At 36.1% G+C, this 13,935-nt stretch overlaps 1 protein-coding gene across 1 annotated transcript; it reads left to right on the plus strand.

Moving 5' to 3' along the window:
- The first annotated feature begins 81 nt into the window (after positions 1–81).
- Positions 82–1,356, plus strand: LOC104767099 (WEB family protein At2g17940). Its single transcript, XM_010491132.2, has 2 exons — positions 82–353; positions 719–1,356. The coding sequence occupies exons 1-2, from the start codon at positions 216–218 to the stop codon at positions 1,223–1,225; spliced, it is 645 nt and encodes a 214-aa protein (XP_010489434.2). The 5' UTR covers positions 82–215; the 3' UTR covers positions 1,226–1,356.
- Positions 1,357–13,935: the final 12,579 nt, after the last annotated feature.

The raw sequence follows: 13,935 nt of genomic DNA on the forward strand, positions 1-13,935 counted from the left end.
CACAATTAGCTAACTAATATTAGACAAGACCAAAACCAATCATTATAATTTCAATTAAGCAAAAATTTCAAGTGTAGTGAACGCCAAGAATCTAACACCCTCTAAATTAGTTTAGTACTATATATACTAAAGAAAAGAAAAACATAAGTATTCATTAATATTTGTGTGTGTTGATGGGAAGGTAGAACGTATAATATAATTAAGGAAGGAGAGTGATGGAGAGAGTGACCGGTTGGAGAATTGATCGGGCGGAGATAGAGACGAGAGCAGCGTTTGCGTCGGTGAAAGAAGCGGTGGCCATGTTCGGAGAAAAAGTTTTAGCCGGAGAGATCTATGCAACTAGGCTTAGAGAGGTAAACAATGTTCCTTATCATAAACATATTGCTACTCTTACAACATTTTTATTTTGGGAATATGTATAATAGTGTATATATGTTGAGAATATATATAACATTTTTAACCTATAAAATAAAATATTAACAACACACACATTTTTTATTTTTAGGTATGTGTGTGTGTGTAAATTTAACAAAAGATAAATTCTATCTATAAAGCTTTTTCATTATGAAAAATTATATATTCATATACGTGCGTGTGTTTATATGTAACACGTCCACCACTGATATGTCATTGTATATTTGTATATATAATGAATAAATTGATACATTCCTGTAATATAGCTTTTACTGTTTACATCACATGTATTTGACGGTGTAAGATTCGGACAAAGGAAAGAAAATCAATTCCGAGTGGGCCGACTCCTCTATCAAGACTACGATCTCTTACACTCGAGCTCGATCAGACCAGAGAAACTCTTACAAGAACGCTACAACTAAACACCATCCTCACCAACAGAGTCAAATCTCTAACACAAGAACTTGAACATGGGAGGAAGGAGATACAACAACTCAGCAGGACGAGGTCGAGTCGCCTAGACAATCCGGAGAGTGAGGAACTCAAGTTCATGGAACAGCATCACACGAAGACGACGTCTAAAGATGTTGAAGAAGAGGTTGTAACGACGGAGGAGCTCGAGAAGAGGAGACTCGTCACATTCGCGAGCTCGCCTTTGCTGATGCGTGTGATGTCAAACGTGAGGGAAGAAGAGGAGAAGAAGAATAAAGAGAATGATTTTGAGAGAGATTGTTCGGTCAAGAAGACAAAATCAAAGAGGGGTTTTGCTCCGTTCATGGGATGGTTTAGAGCAAACCGAGGACGAGATTGATCTATATAAATCCAATAATGCTTGGTCATATTGATTATTTGATTTTACATCGTTATATACTTGTATAACATATAGTAAATGTGTATCAATATCGTTCTAAGAGTTTGATGAATAATATGTTAAAATGTGCATCTCGCAGTGATCAACCTTGGTTCTTTACAATTATCTTGATAGATAAAACATTTATACGCGAGATTTTATCGTTACCGTTTATACGTACATATTATTCTTTGCGATCTTTATGTAGCTGTCGTGTGTCGTCTTTGTGATATCTAATCTTCAATTCTTTGGTTGTTGTACCATCGTTATGATGTTAGGTTTATGTTTGCATCTAAACTTGCAACTTGGAGATAATATGGATATATGAGATATAATTTCAGACGAAGATATATATATTTTTTGAAAAAGCGTTCCAAATCTAAAGTTTTTGCAAAAATATAATATTTTATAATATAAAAATACCACAAATTTTGGTGCTATAGAAAAATATATATAAAAAGTGTCCACTAATACAATTTTGGATTAATATTCACCGTAACACATAGCGGATATAAAACTTCTATTTCGGCACATTATAAATGGTAGCCAACTTTAAAAAATGGCAAATGGACCAAACTGATCTAAACAAGTCTTTTAGGAAAAGTTTCACATAAAGGGAATCACAAACCATGATGCTACACAAGCCTCACATCTTTGCTTCTTATAGGAACAACGTACTCTGAATCTCCAAAAAGAATCTAAAGATCTTCTCGGATCCGCAGAACAAAAAAACTCCATATGTATATCCACTTGTATATGTACACATCACAAGTAAGTAACTCGTTAAGACACACATAACTACATATGTCAGTGATCTAGACCATATATATGAAAGGAACATACGTTCAAATACTTTTATTCAAACAATTATATGTTAACGTGATTCATTCTCACTCTCTCTCTCTCTCTCTCTCTCTCTCTTTCTCTCTCTCTCTCTCTCCTCCGAGTTCAAAATGAATGTGGGCAATTTTGTCAAGATGATAAATGTGCAATTGAGAGTTTGTTTGAAGAAATTAAAAGCCTATTCGATTTGAGATCTCCTTGATGTAGACTCCTTTATTCTACTTAATGGTTTGGTTCATACTTCTTAATGGTTTGGCTCATGGTCTACATAATAACATAAAGAGGGGTTGATCACGTAAGCTTAGGCATAAGAAATGAATAAATGAATTAAAATGTTAATGTAACTTTGATTCGGTACCTCGACAGGTTGAATCTGAGATCAGTATTTGCAAGAGAAAAGTAGAATAAATCTGAAGTCAAACGGAAATAGGTTTAATTAAATTTTGATCTTGGGTCCACAAAATACAATAAATGAAAGATGAGTAGTTGTAATTGTTCGTCATTTTTTAGTGGGTCTTCTGTTCAATCATAGTCCATTGATCCACCATTAAAAGTAGGCCTCATATCTTTTTATTAGGTTCTTGAGCTCATCTATATCTGATGATCGTTTTGCAACGTCTGGAAACCTTTAAAGACTTATTTATCATTCTTACAAATCACTGCATGATCTTTCCTTATGTTTTGTCCTCATTTGCACAGTTCCGACAATCACTTCCCGAAAGGTCTCAAGATCCTTGACCGAAAAGATAAATGCACTTTGGTAATATAGGTGGCCAAATAAATTCTTTTAAACCTCTCTGCAAACCGGGGTGTCACAATTCATCTCCACTAACATATCGCAATGTCTTCGTTGCACACTAAGATCGTCACCCCCGATGGTGTGAGCACACTCGACTCCACACTCGTCTGGATTCGGCTTTGATACCATTTGTATCCCATGTCCAATCCCAGTATATGGATCCACCTTCCTTAATGGACCTCACGTTCTCTCACTAGGCCCATGAACCCGTCCATATCTGACGGTTGGTTTGCTACGTCCGGGAGGCTTTAAAGACTTGGTTACCATCCCTACAAATCACCACATGATCTTTCTCCGTGTTTTGTCCTCACTCACATAGTTCCGACAATCACTTCCCGGAAAGTCACCCATCCTAAAACTATTCCGGCTCAAGCACACATAACTTGGAATTCTCTCAGGACTATTGAAAAAATAATTGTACTGTGGTAATGGCCAAATCAATTCTTTTCTATATATATATATGAATTAATCTTTTAAAATGATCAGAATAAAGATACCTTAATACATGAAAACAAAAATCGAAAAAATAAAGACATTGTTTTTCATTCGCTACGAAAAAATATGTTCACTAATTAGTGAGTAGAGAAATATTGTTATGACTTAAAAGGTTATATTCCGTATGTAACACCAATATTAAAAGTAAATATTATAAGTTTTTTACACATCTGAATATTTTTTTACCTAAAGTATAAAATTTAACACCCCCTTCCCCCAAGTCTTTATGAAAAACGAGTTCTAAACCTTTTTACATAAGTTATGGGATTCTTTAAAATATTAACAGCTAAAATAATGGAAAACCCCAAAGGTTCAAAGTTTATAAATTGTTTATATTAAATATAAAATTTGTTTTCTCGAGAATGTTTGTTTTTTACATTTATTGATGCAAATGTTTTTTTTCCATATTTGCAAATAGAGTTTTTTTGTCGTAACCAAAAAATGTGACGTAGGAAAAAGTTAATATCGTGGATGATTCATGTGCTGCGGGCAGGAAAATAGTTGTTGTGGATTTTTTCTTCAAATTGATTTTTTTAACGGTCTTCAAATTGTTTATTTCATTGTAATCGCATATGAGTAACATAAATCAATTGATCATCTTTTGTAATTGGATTACATATATTATCTGTGATTATGATGATAATGTTACAAACAAACCAAAAATACTAGAAACCATCTTACTTTCTTTTTGCTTTTGTGCAACGAGAAAACCATATTTTTTTTTACAACGCCAAAGGCCCAAGCCGATCACAGGCCCAAAAACAAAAGAAAGGGAAGACATTCCTTACATGCACCAAAGCCGAATGATGAAGTAGACGTACAGGGAAAAACTTAGAAGGAGTCAACAACAGATTGCGACCAATTAGCCAGGCTGAAAACGATCAAACCAAACTTAGAAGGAGTCCCAGATTATGAGAAGACTGAACCCTTGAGATTGGATTTAGGCGAGCTCTAATGACGAGTTGGATATCTTTTTATGAGGAGATGAGGTGGTCTAACTTTACATGTGTGGATACGAAGGTTCCGCTCCTTCCAGATAAAGTAGATTGAGGCTTGGTAAGCTAGATTGATGATGAGAGAAATATTTCTATTTGGTGAAGCTCTAGTCAATCAAACAAGATAGTCCATAAATTGAGTAGGCGGGGTGAAGGAAGCCCTTGAAGTGAAGAAGCTACAAACAGTTGCACTGAAGCTACATTCAAAGAACAAGTGGTCGCGAGATTCGTCCTGATCATTGCATAAAACACATACATAAGGGATATTGAGACCCCATCTCCTCAATCTATCCCTTGTGTGTAGTATGTTCCAAGCCACCACCCAGCAGATGAAAGCATGCTTAGGAATTCAATCTTTAAACCACAGTGCTTTATGCCACAGAACCTGATTCGTATTTGGGTGCAGGGCTAGCCAAGTCTTTGCGGTAGAGAATTTGTTGGAAGGAACATTGTTATCTGGTTTCCACAGATATACATCATCATGCTGACACTCTAGAATAGGCTCGACATTTGGTATGATGCTTTTTAGCAGGCAGATGAACGGGTTCCTGCTTCTGCTTGTAGCAAGCCACCACGTTCTATCCCATACTGCATCACGTACCACTGTATCTAGGGACTAAACCAACTGTTTGAGGGCCCATCGGACCAACCAACTCCACAAGGAGGCCTAATCCAGTCCAATTGGCATGCCAGAAACTAGCTAATTGACCTGAGCCAATTTCACAAACAATGAAGGGTCTGGCGAGTGGACGAAGCTTACATAGCTTTCTCCAAATCCAGCTGCCTGAGGAAGTAGAATTTAACTCCCAGAAATCCTGATTCCCAGTCAAGTGTTGTCTTACCCACGAACCCCAAAGAGAACCAGCTGCAGAGAATAGTAACCAAATAAGTTTAAGAGCCAGGACCTTGTTCCAATCTGCTAACCTTCTCAAACCAAGACCACCACTCTCTCTCGATGAACAGACAATATCCCAGGCAATTTTTACTCCCCTAGCAGAGTTTGGAGCCCTCTTCCAGAGAAAAACATTGCACATTTTTTCTATCTTCAAGAGACACTGATTCGGCAAGATAAAGATAGAGGCCCAAAAGTTTATGGTAGAGAAGATAACAGATTTCAGTAGCTGTAACCTCCCTGCGAATGAGAGATGTCTTGCAGTCCATGAAGTAAACCGACAGTTGATCTTGTCAATGAGGGATTGATAGTATTGTTTTCTCATTTTTTTGAGCCATAAGAGGGACGCCGAGATATCGAACAGGCTAACGTCACAATGACCCCTTTTTTTTGTAGTGAGGCAAGATCCATGTGATATCCCAGATCTCTCAGCCAACAAGATTATTTCTAGTAACATCTCCTCCATCAATCATTAGAGCCATTTTTTGTCTGTTCAATCCCAAACCCGAGCCTCTCTTGAAGTCATCCAGTATCTCTAAAATTCCTTCAAGAGAAGACTCTAAGCAGTCGAGGAAAACCAGGACATCATCTACAAAGCTTAGATGTGTAACTAAGGGGGTTATACAGTTTGGATGAGGCCTGAATTTGGATTCAAGCACCCCTCGATCAAGGTATTTAGCCAAAATATCCATAACCAGAACAAATAGGTGAGAAAACAGTAGTTCTCCTTGTCTTATCTCTTTTTCCCCTTGACCAATCAATTTCCCGTTATAAGTTATACCATCTTACTTATGTTAGAAATTTGCTGTTTTTAATTTAGCATTTCATTTACACATATCGCCAAATTTTACGTTAAATATAGTCTTTTTATTTTGCAGTCTCACAAAGGGTCACATGGCTTATAAGTTTGACATTGCCTATTAGAAGTTTGGTATATCATAGTTACAATGGTATTCACACTACCTTCGGAAGATGCATTATGCAATAATATGAAGAGTTGGCCTTGCTCTGATTGTTTAGTGTAAGACTCACGGATTAAATAGGCTTAGAGTGATCTATCCATTTGAAAGTCTTTTGTTGATTTAGCAATCATGTTTTATACGTTCAATCGTTGGTATATATATATAGTATAAGAAATGGTAATTCTCATAAATACTCACTAAAATGAGTTTCTTTTTCTTCCAAAAATACCACATTTAGTTATTTTTTCCCAAAAATACCACTAAAATATATTTTTTTTCAAAAGATACCACAAAAATTGAATTAATTTTTATATCAAAAATTAATCCCTAAATCCTAAACACTAAACACTAAACCCTACGCCCTAAAAACTATACTCTACGCCCTAAACACTAAATGAGTTTAATCTCGGGTTTTGGATGTGTTGACCAGTGTGTCAGGGTTTTATGACCGGAGCGGTCATGAATGTGTGGCTGTTGCGCCAGGATTGTGCGGCCGGTGGTGCTGGAGTCCCAGGAAGGGGAGTTGCAGCAAGTATGAGCCGGGAAAGGCATGTTTGCCAGATACATAAGTTCACGAGAAGCCTTCATGGCAGGATAACTAATCGTGGCGACGATGTTGGATGAAGTTCTTTGGAGATGGACATGGTTGCTAGATTCAAGGTTTTGGTAAGCTTGTTGGAAGGAATAAGTCAAGTGGTTTGAGTTAGCGGCTTGCAAAGCATTTGATGCGGTGAATCAGAATATGCAAACGTACGGTACTTGTTTGTTTTATTACGCTCGTATTGATGATTTGTTGTGGAGAATTGCCAAGCGGAAAAACTATTTTTGGAATAAGCTATCTTGTGGAAGTTTCCTTAAGAGACAAGTTACTAGAGGCTCTTGGACAGGCAAGAGGGGTTGATATTCGGGTGGTGGTGAGTTGATGTTGGCATACTTGATTATTAGTCTGGTAGAGCTGAGGAAGTAACTAGAGGATTGGTTGAGCAGGGGATTCATTCGTCTTATCATTTCACCGTGGGGAGCGTCGGTGTTGTTCGTCAAGTAGAAGGACGAGGTTGGGGGTTTATGAGTTCGTGGTAATGCCTTTTGGGTTGACTAACGCGTCAGCAGCGTTTATGAGATTGATGAACAACGTGTTTCAAGAGTTTTTCTGGACGTGTCTGTCATAATTTTCATCGACGTTATCCTAGTTTATTCCAAGAGTCCTGAGGAGCATGCAGTGCATTTCAGGGCAGTTCTGGAGAAGCTGCGGGAGCAGAAGTTGTATGCTAAGTTGAGCAAGTGTAGTTTCTGGCAGCGTGAGATGAGTTTTCTGGGTCACATTGTGTCTGCAGAGGGGTTTCTGTAGATCAGGAGAGGATTCAGGTTATCCGAGTTTGGCCTAGACCGCAGAATGCCACAGAGATCATGAGTTTCCTTGGTTTGGCAGGTTACTACAGGGGTTTGCGAGCAGAACACGTCCTATGACTAAGTTGACAGGGAAGGATGTTCCTTTTGTTTGGTCACAGGAGTGTGAAGAAGGCTTTGCAAGCCTGAAGGAGATGTTGACTACTACGCCAGTGTTGGCTTTGCCTGAGCAGGGAGAACCCTATGTGGTTTATATTGATGCATCCAGAGTTGGTTTGGGGTGTGTGTTGATGCAGCATGGGAATGTGATTGCCTATGCTTCGCGGCAGTTGCGGAAGCATGAGGGAAACTATCCTACTCATGATTTGGAGATGGCTGTTGTTGTTTTTGCCCTGAAGATTTGGAGATCTTATCTTTATGGTGCAAAGGTACACGTATTTACAGATCATAAGAGCCTGAAGTATATATTCACTCAGCCTGAGCTGAATTTGAGACAGAGGCGGTGGATGAAGCTTGTGACAGATTATGATTTGGAGATAGCTTATCACCCTGGTAAGGCTAACTCGGTTGCAGACGCTCTGAATCGGAAGAGGGTAGCTTCGGCTCAGGAGCAGGATATGGAGTCTATGATAGGAGAGATCAGTGCATTGAGGTTGTGTGCAATGTCTCAGGAGCCGTTGGGTTTGGAGGCAGTTGATAGGGCAGATCTTATGAGTAGAGTGCGGTTGGCACATGAGAAGGATTTGGGGCTGGTGAATACCTCAAAGGATGTGGATTCAGAGTATCAGGTCTCAAATAATGGTACTATCTTGGTGCATGGCTAGATTTGTGTGCCCAAAGATGAGGAGTTGAGGCAGGATATCCTGAGAGAGGCTCATGCGAGGAAGTTTTCTATTCATCCAGGAGCGACTAAGATGTACCGTGGCCTCAAGAGGTACTATAACTAGGTCGGGATGAAGAGGGATATAGCTAGTTGGGTCGTGAGGTGCGATGTGTGTCAGCTAGTGAAGGCTGAGCATCAGGTTCCAGGAGGGTTACTGAAGAGTCTTCCCATTCCAGAGGAGAAGTGGGATATGCTTACTATGGACTTCGTGGTGGGTTTGCCAGTTTCCAGGACGTTTGATGCTATTTGGGTCATTGTGGACCGGTTGACTAACTCGGCACATTGTCTGACCATTAAGAAGACTGATGGAGCAGCGCTCTTGGCTAAGAAGTATGTGAAGGAGATAGTCAGGTCTCATGGGGTGCCAGCGAGCATTGTGTATGATAGGGATTCTAAGTTCACTTCAGTGTTATGGAGAGCGTTTCAGGCAGATACATGCACTAAGGTGCATACGATTACATCTTATCATCCCTTGACAGATGGACAGTCGGAGAGGATGATCCAGACGGTGGAGGATTTGCTGAGGATGTGTGTGTTGGATTAGGGTGGCCATTGGGCAGATCACTTGAGTTTGGTAGAGTTTGCTTACAACAACAGTTACCAGGCGAGTATTGGCATGACTCTTTATGAGGCTTTGTATGGGAGGTCGTGTCGTACATCGTTATACTGGGTGGGGGAGAGGAGTATTTACGGGGCAAATTTTGTTCAAGAGACCTCAGAAAAGATTTGGGTTCTCAAGCTGAACATGAAGGAAGCTCAGGATCGTCAGAGGAGTTATGCCGATAGGAGGAGGAGAGATCTTAAGTTTCAGGTAGGAGACAGAGTGTACCTCAAGATGTCCATGTTGCAGGGTCCGAACAGGTCATTGACTGAGACTAAGTTGAGTCTGAGGTATATGGGTCCGTTCAGAGTGATTGAGCGGGTGGGACCGGTTGCATACAGGCTGGAGTTGCCTGAGGTTATGCGTGTGTTCCACAAGGTTTTCCATATTTCGATGTTGCGGAAGTGTCTCCGTGAGGATGATCAGTTGTTAGCTAAGATTCCTGAGGATCTTCAGCCTAACATGACTTTGGAGGCGAGACCAGTGAGGGTTCTCGAGAGGAGAATCAAGGAACTTCGGAAGAAGAAGATTCCTTTGATGAGAGTCCTTTGGGACTGTGATGTTGTTGAGGAGCAGACTTGGGAGCCAGAGGCAAGGATGAAGGCAAGGTTCAAGAAGTGGTTCGAGAAGCAGGTCGCGACTTGAACTTGTCTAGCCTGGTCCTAGTTGTAGTCCGTAGCTGGAGCGGGAATGGAGTATTCCAGCCCATCTCTCTTGTTTACTTGGTCGCTTAGGGTTGGTTGGTTGTGCGACTAAGTAACAAGATGAGGTGGTGTTCGGGATATGAAGTTCCGCGAAGCTGGTACTGGAAAAGGAAAGTTTCCTGAAATGGAATTTCCAAGAGTGGAAAGTTTCCAAAAGTGGAAAGTTGTAAAAATGGAAAGTTTTATGTGAGTTAGAATTTGTCCATATTTAGTGGTTGTGAGTGCAAGTGCGAGGACGACGCGTAAAACCTTAGGGTTTTTGTGCTATGTAGAGCATGCGTCGGTCGATGCAATGGGAGTATCAGTCGATGCAAGTGTACCTTGCATCGGTCGATGCATATCATGCGTCGGTGGACGCAACCCAACTGGTGTCGGTCGATGCATGCTTGGTGTCGGTTGATGCAGAGTCCTGGTTTGTTATTGTTGATTGTTGGTTGATGGTTATAGATGTCTCTATTGCTTGTGTGTAAAGCCCAGTAGATGGGAGGATTGCCTTACTGAGTGTTTATAAAATACTCATGCATTGCAATTTGTGTTTGTGGTGCAGGTAAAGGCAAACTGTGATCGTGGAATCAAGGCAATGAAGAGGAGGATGTTCTAGGGACTCAATTGGTTGTTGTCTGGCATTGTTAGGTTGCTAGAGTTGGGTCGTTAGAAACATTGCTAGGTTGATGGTTCTATGTTTTCTGTTGGTTGAATATTAGATATTGTTATGTTATAATATTGTTTTTATTATTGGATATTGATATTGGTTATTTCCGCTGTTGGTTGTGATTGTGGTTAGGTGGCTAGTGAGTATGGGACCACTAGTTGTAGTCTACTTATTATTATTATTACTATTATTATTTATTTATTATTTTTAAAAAAAAACGGGTGAGGTCGTTTCAATTTGTTAAGTATATAATATGATGTTTTTACTTTAAGTGGTAAAAGACAAATCAAATAAATTGTATGAACAATGTATGAAGTAAATATATCGCTTATGTGGTAGAAAATTTTATTACAAAGTAGGCTCTGATAGTTTTTAATTTTAGTTATGAAAGAATAAACAAATAAATAAAATAGGAAAAAATGTGTGAAGTAGATGTATCAATAATAGTATGTGATAGTAAATATATAATATTTTCACAAAATAACTTAAATACATGTCAAGTGTAAACATAATTGATTTTTTAGAATTAAGATTGATATAATTGTTTTAAACTTATGGTTAAACTAAAATTAAAAGGAACATGTATAATCGACACAAAGTACCAAATGTCGCAATGTTAAAAGTGAGAAAAAAACTTTATTATATTATATAAGATATACTGAATAACAATAAATTAAATGTGCAAAAAAAAATACCTGAAATATACTTTGTATACAAGATATAAGACATACATAATCAATAGCATGAACCACCAAACACAACCAAAATACAGTATACCATTTTCAGATAATTAAAAAAAATAATAGATGATATTATTTTTTGGCAGATAATTCATTATAATTTATAAACAAGTTATAGAAACAACATATATATATATATATAGTTATTTTACTAATCAAACTATTAGACCACATTTGCTAACTAAAAATCAACTTACCTTTTACGCGGTATAACCATCTCAGCAAAGCCGAATTAGATTTGTTTTTTCAACCAAACATTAAATTAGAAAATAACTCCACAGTTGGTAACCCAAAGCCGAATCAGATTTATTTATTACATGCAACCATTCCTATGCTCGGATTCTTTCTTACCAACCCCTAGATCAAGTTTCACATTTAAGACTTGGTCAACGAATAAGAATATTATATATATATATATATATATATATTATAAATAGATTTAGTGCATATTATGAACAAGATACTTAATTTATAACATGAATATTTAGAAATGAAGAAATAACGATAGCAATTTCGTGTAGATCTGGTTAATGGATTTATCTATCTCTTTTTCTCTTATTTCACTCATTCCATTATCAACGATTGATTCATTTTGCTATACTCGGATATTATACGTCTATATATGTAATAAAGGATATACATATTTTTCTTTCTTATTTCCATTTCTTTAGAAGGATCTACATTTTTTTTTCTTATTTTTTTTTCTTTAAATAGGAAATTTCATACTTTTAAAACTACACCATATTTTTGTGGGTGTGAAAAAACTACAATAAATTTAAGTGAAATGACTAAATTAACCTAATTATGAATAATACTTTTGATATGTAAATTATATATTTGAAATCAATACACAAAGATAAATAAACATGTAAAAGAACTCACTATTTGAGATTATTTCAACGACAACCAGAATCAAAACAGTTAAATGTGTTAAATAAGCTGGCTGTTATGACCATTACTGTTTGCACATATATTGGATTATATCTCTATATACTTATTTAAACAATGTTGTTAGAAGTTTAACCCTACTATCATGTGGCACATTACGGAAAATGTCATTACATTTTAATTAGTTTAATAACTAACAAAACAAAATTTATGTCGGTTTATAAAATAATAAAATAATATTTTTTGAAATTATTTAATTAAAATTGTTTAACGGATTTCATTTATTGTTTCAGAAATCTTAGAAAAAACTAACAAATTATTTTTCTTGTACCTCCAAGTTCTCCAAATTATGGTCTTGTCCCTCCAGATCCTCCAAGCTCAAATCCTATTCTTTTTCCCTTCTCCTCTGCATCCTCAAAGTTGCTGCAACCTGAGGTGGTTGGTAAGGAACAATTGCTTGTACCTCCAAGTTCTCCAAATTATGGTCTTGTTCCTCTGCATCCTCAAAGTTATTGCAACCTGAGGTGGTTGCTCTAAGAGTTTGATTAATCATATTTAAAATAATTATAAAACTTAATTTTATTTATATAACTAAGATTAAATATATGCATTCCTAAATTATTTAATAATGACATATATATTTTAAAACTAAGATACAACATCGATTATATTTTCAAAATATAAAATATTATATCTAATTTATTAAATATTTTTCTGCACTGCAGTGAATTCTTAGTAAAATATAAGAAATCACAATTGTTATATTTTATTCAATATAATATATATATAACTAAATCATAAATCAAAAAGCTAAATCGAGATTTCTAAACTGACCGCTTCAATACGGATTTTGATTTATTTTCTGAATTTTACCAAATTTATATAATTTACGGATTTGAACATTGTATCATCTACCGAAGATGGATTAAAATCATAGTATGAAACTAAGTAAACTAAATGTAAAATATTAATCCCTTTGTATCACAATAGATGATGTTTTAGGATTTTTACATGAATTAAGAAAAACATTTAATCTTTAGCAATAAGTATATTATTTCTTTATAATAAAATATTTTATAATTATTAACCAATAGTATTTCATCAAACTTTTAAATTTTTATTTAATGGTTCTTGAAATTTACAATTTCTTAACATTAATTGATAAAGGTATACAGAAAATCATTCTTTGTGATACAAGAAAAAATACTAGAAAATTATCATTTATGATATAAAGGGAGTATAAAATATATAGAGTAAATTAAATAAAACTTCTATAATTAATTTATAACTAACAAATTAGAGTAAAGTTTACGCAAACTTTTGTTGGTGCTGTACAGCACGTATAACTATCAACTATATATATAATTTAATATTGAGTTTTATCACGAACCTTAATCGGGACTACTTCCCTCTTAATGTATCTCAAATTCTACAAAATTGATAGCAATTCTTGCAAAATCAAAGAGACTTTATGAGGATCCCTAAGGATCTGCTTCAAGTTCTCTCCAAATATGCAAAAATGCGAAACAAAAACAAAATACTACATATGAACGACAATAACCTCATCCTCAAAATCTGTATATATGTGTTGAGCCATATTTTGATGTAGTTATTCACTTATTCTTTTAGTTTAAAATAATAAAAGGAGATTGTCCAAATCAAAACTGAAAATGTCACTTTTAATATATTGAATATAATAGAAGATGCTTATGATGATCACAATAGGTGACAGTTTTTTAAATATCCATGATTTAAATAAGCAGATCGCTGATCCATACAAAAGTATGTACTTAAGAGGAATATACACACATATCCTAATATATACATTTTAAAAATATATATATAATTTCATAATTGATATGGCTAAACA

The sequence above is a fragment of the Camelina sativa genome, chromosome 19 (genome assembly GCF_030686135.1).
Source record: "Camelina sativa cultivar CO46 ecotype springtype chromosome 19, ASM3068613v1".
NCBI classification, from domain to species: domain Eukaryota; kingdom Viridiplantae; phylum Streptophyta; class Magnoliopsida; order Brassicales; family Brassicaceae; genus Camelina; species Camelina sativa.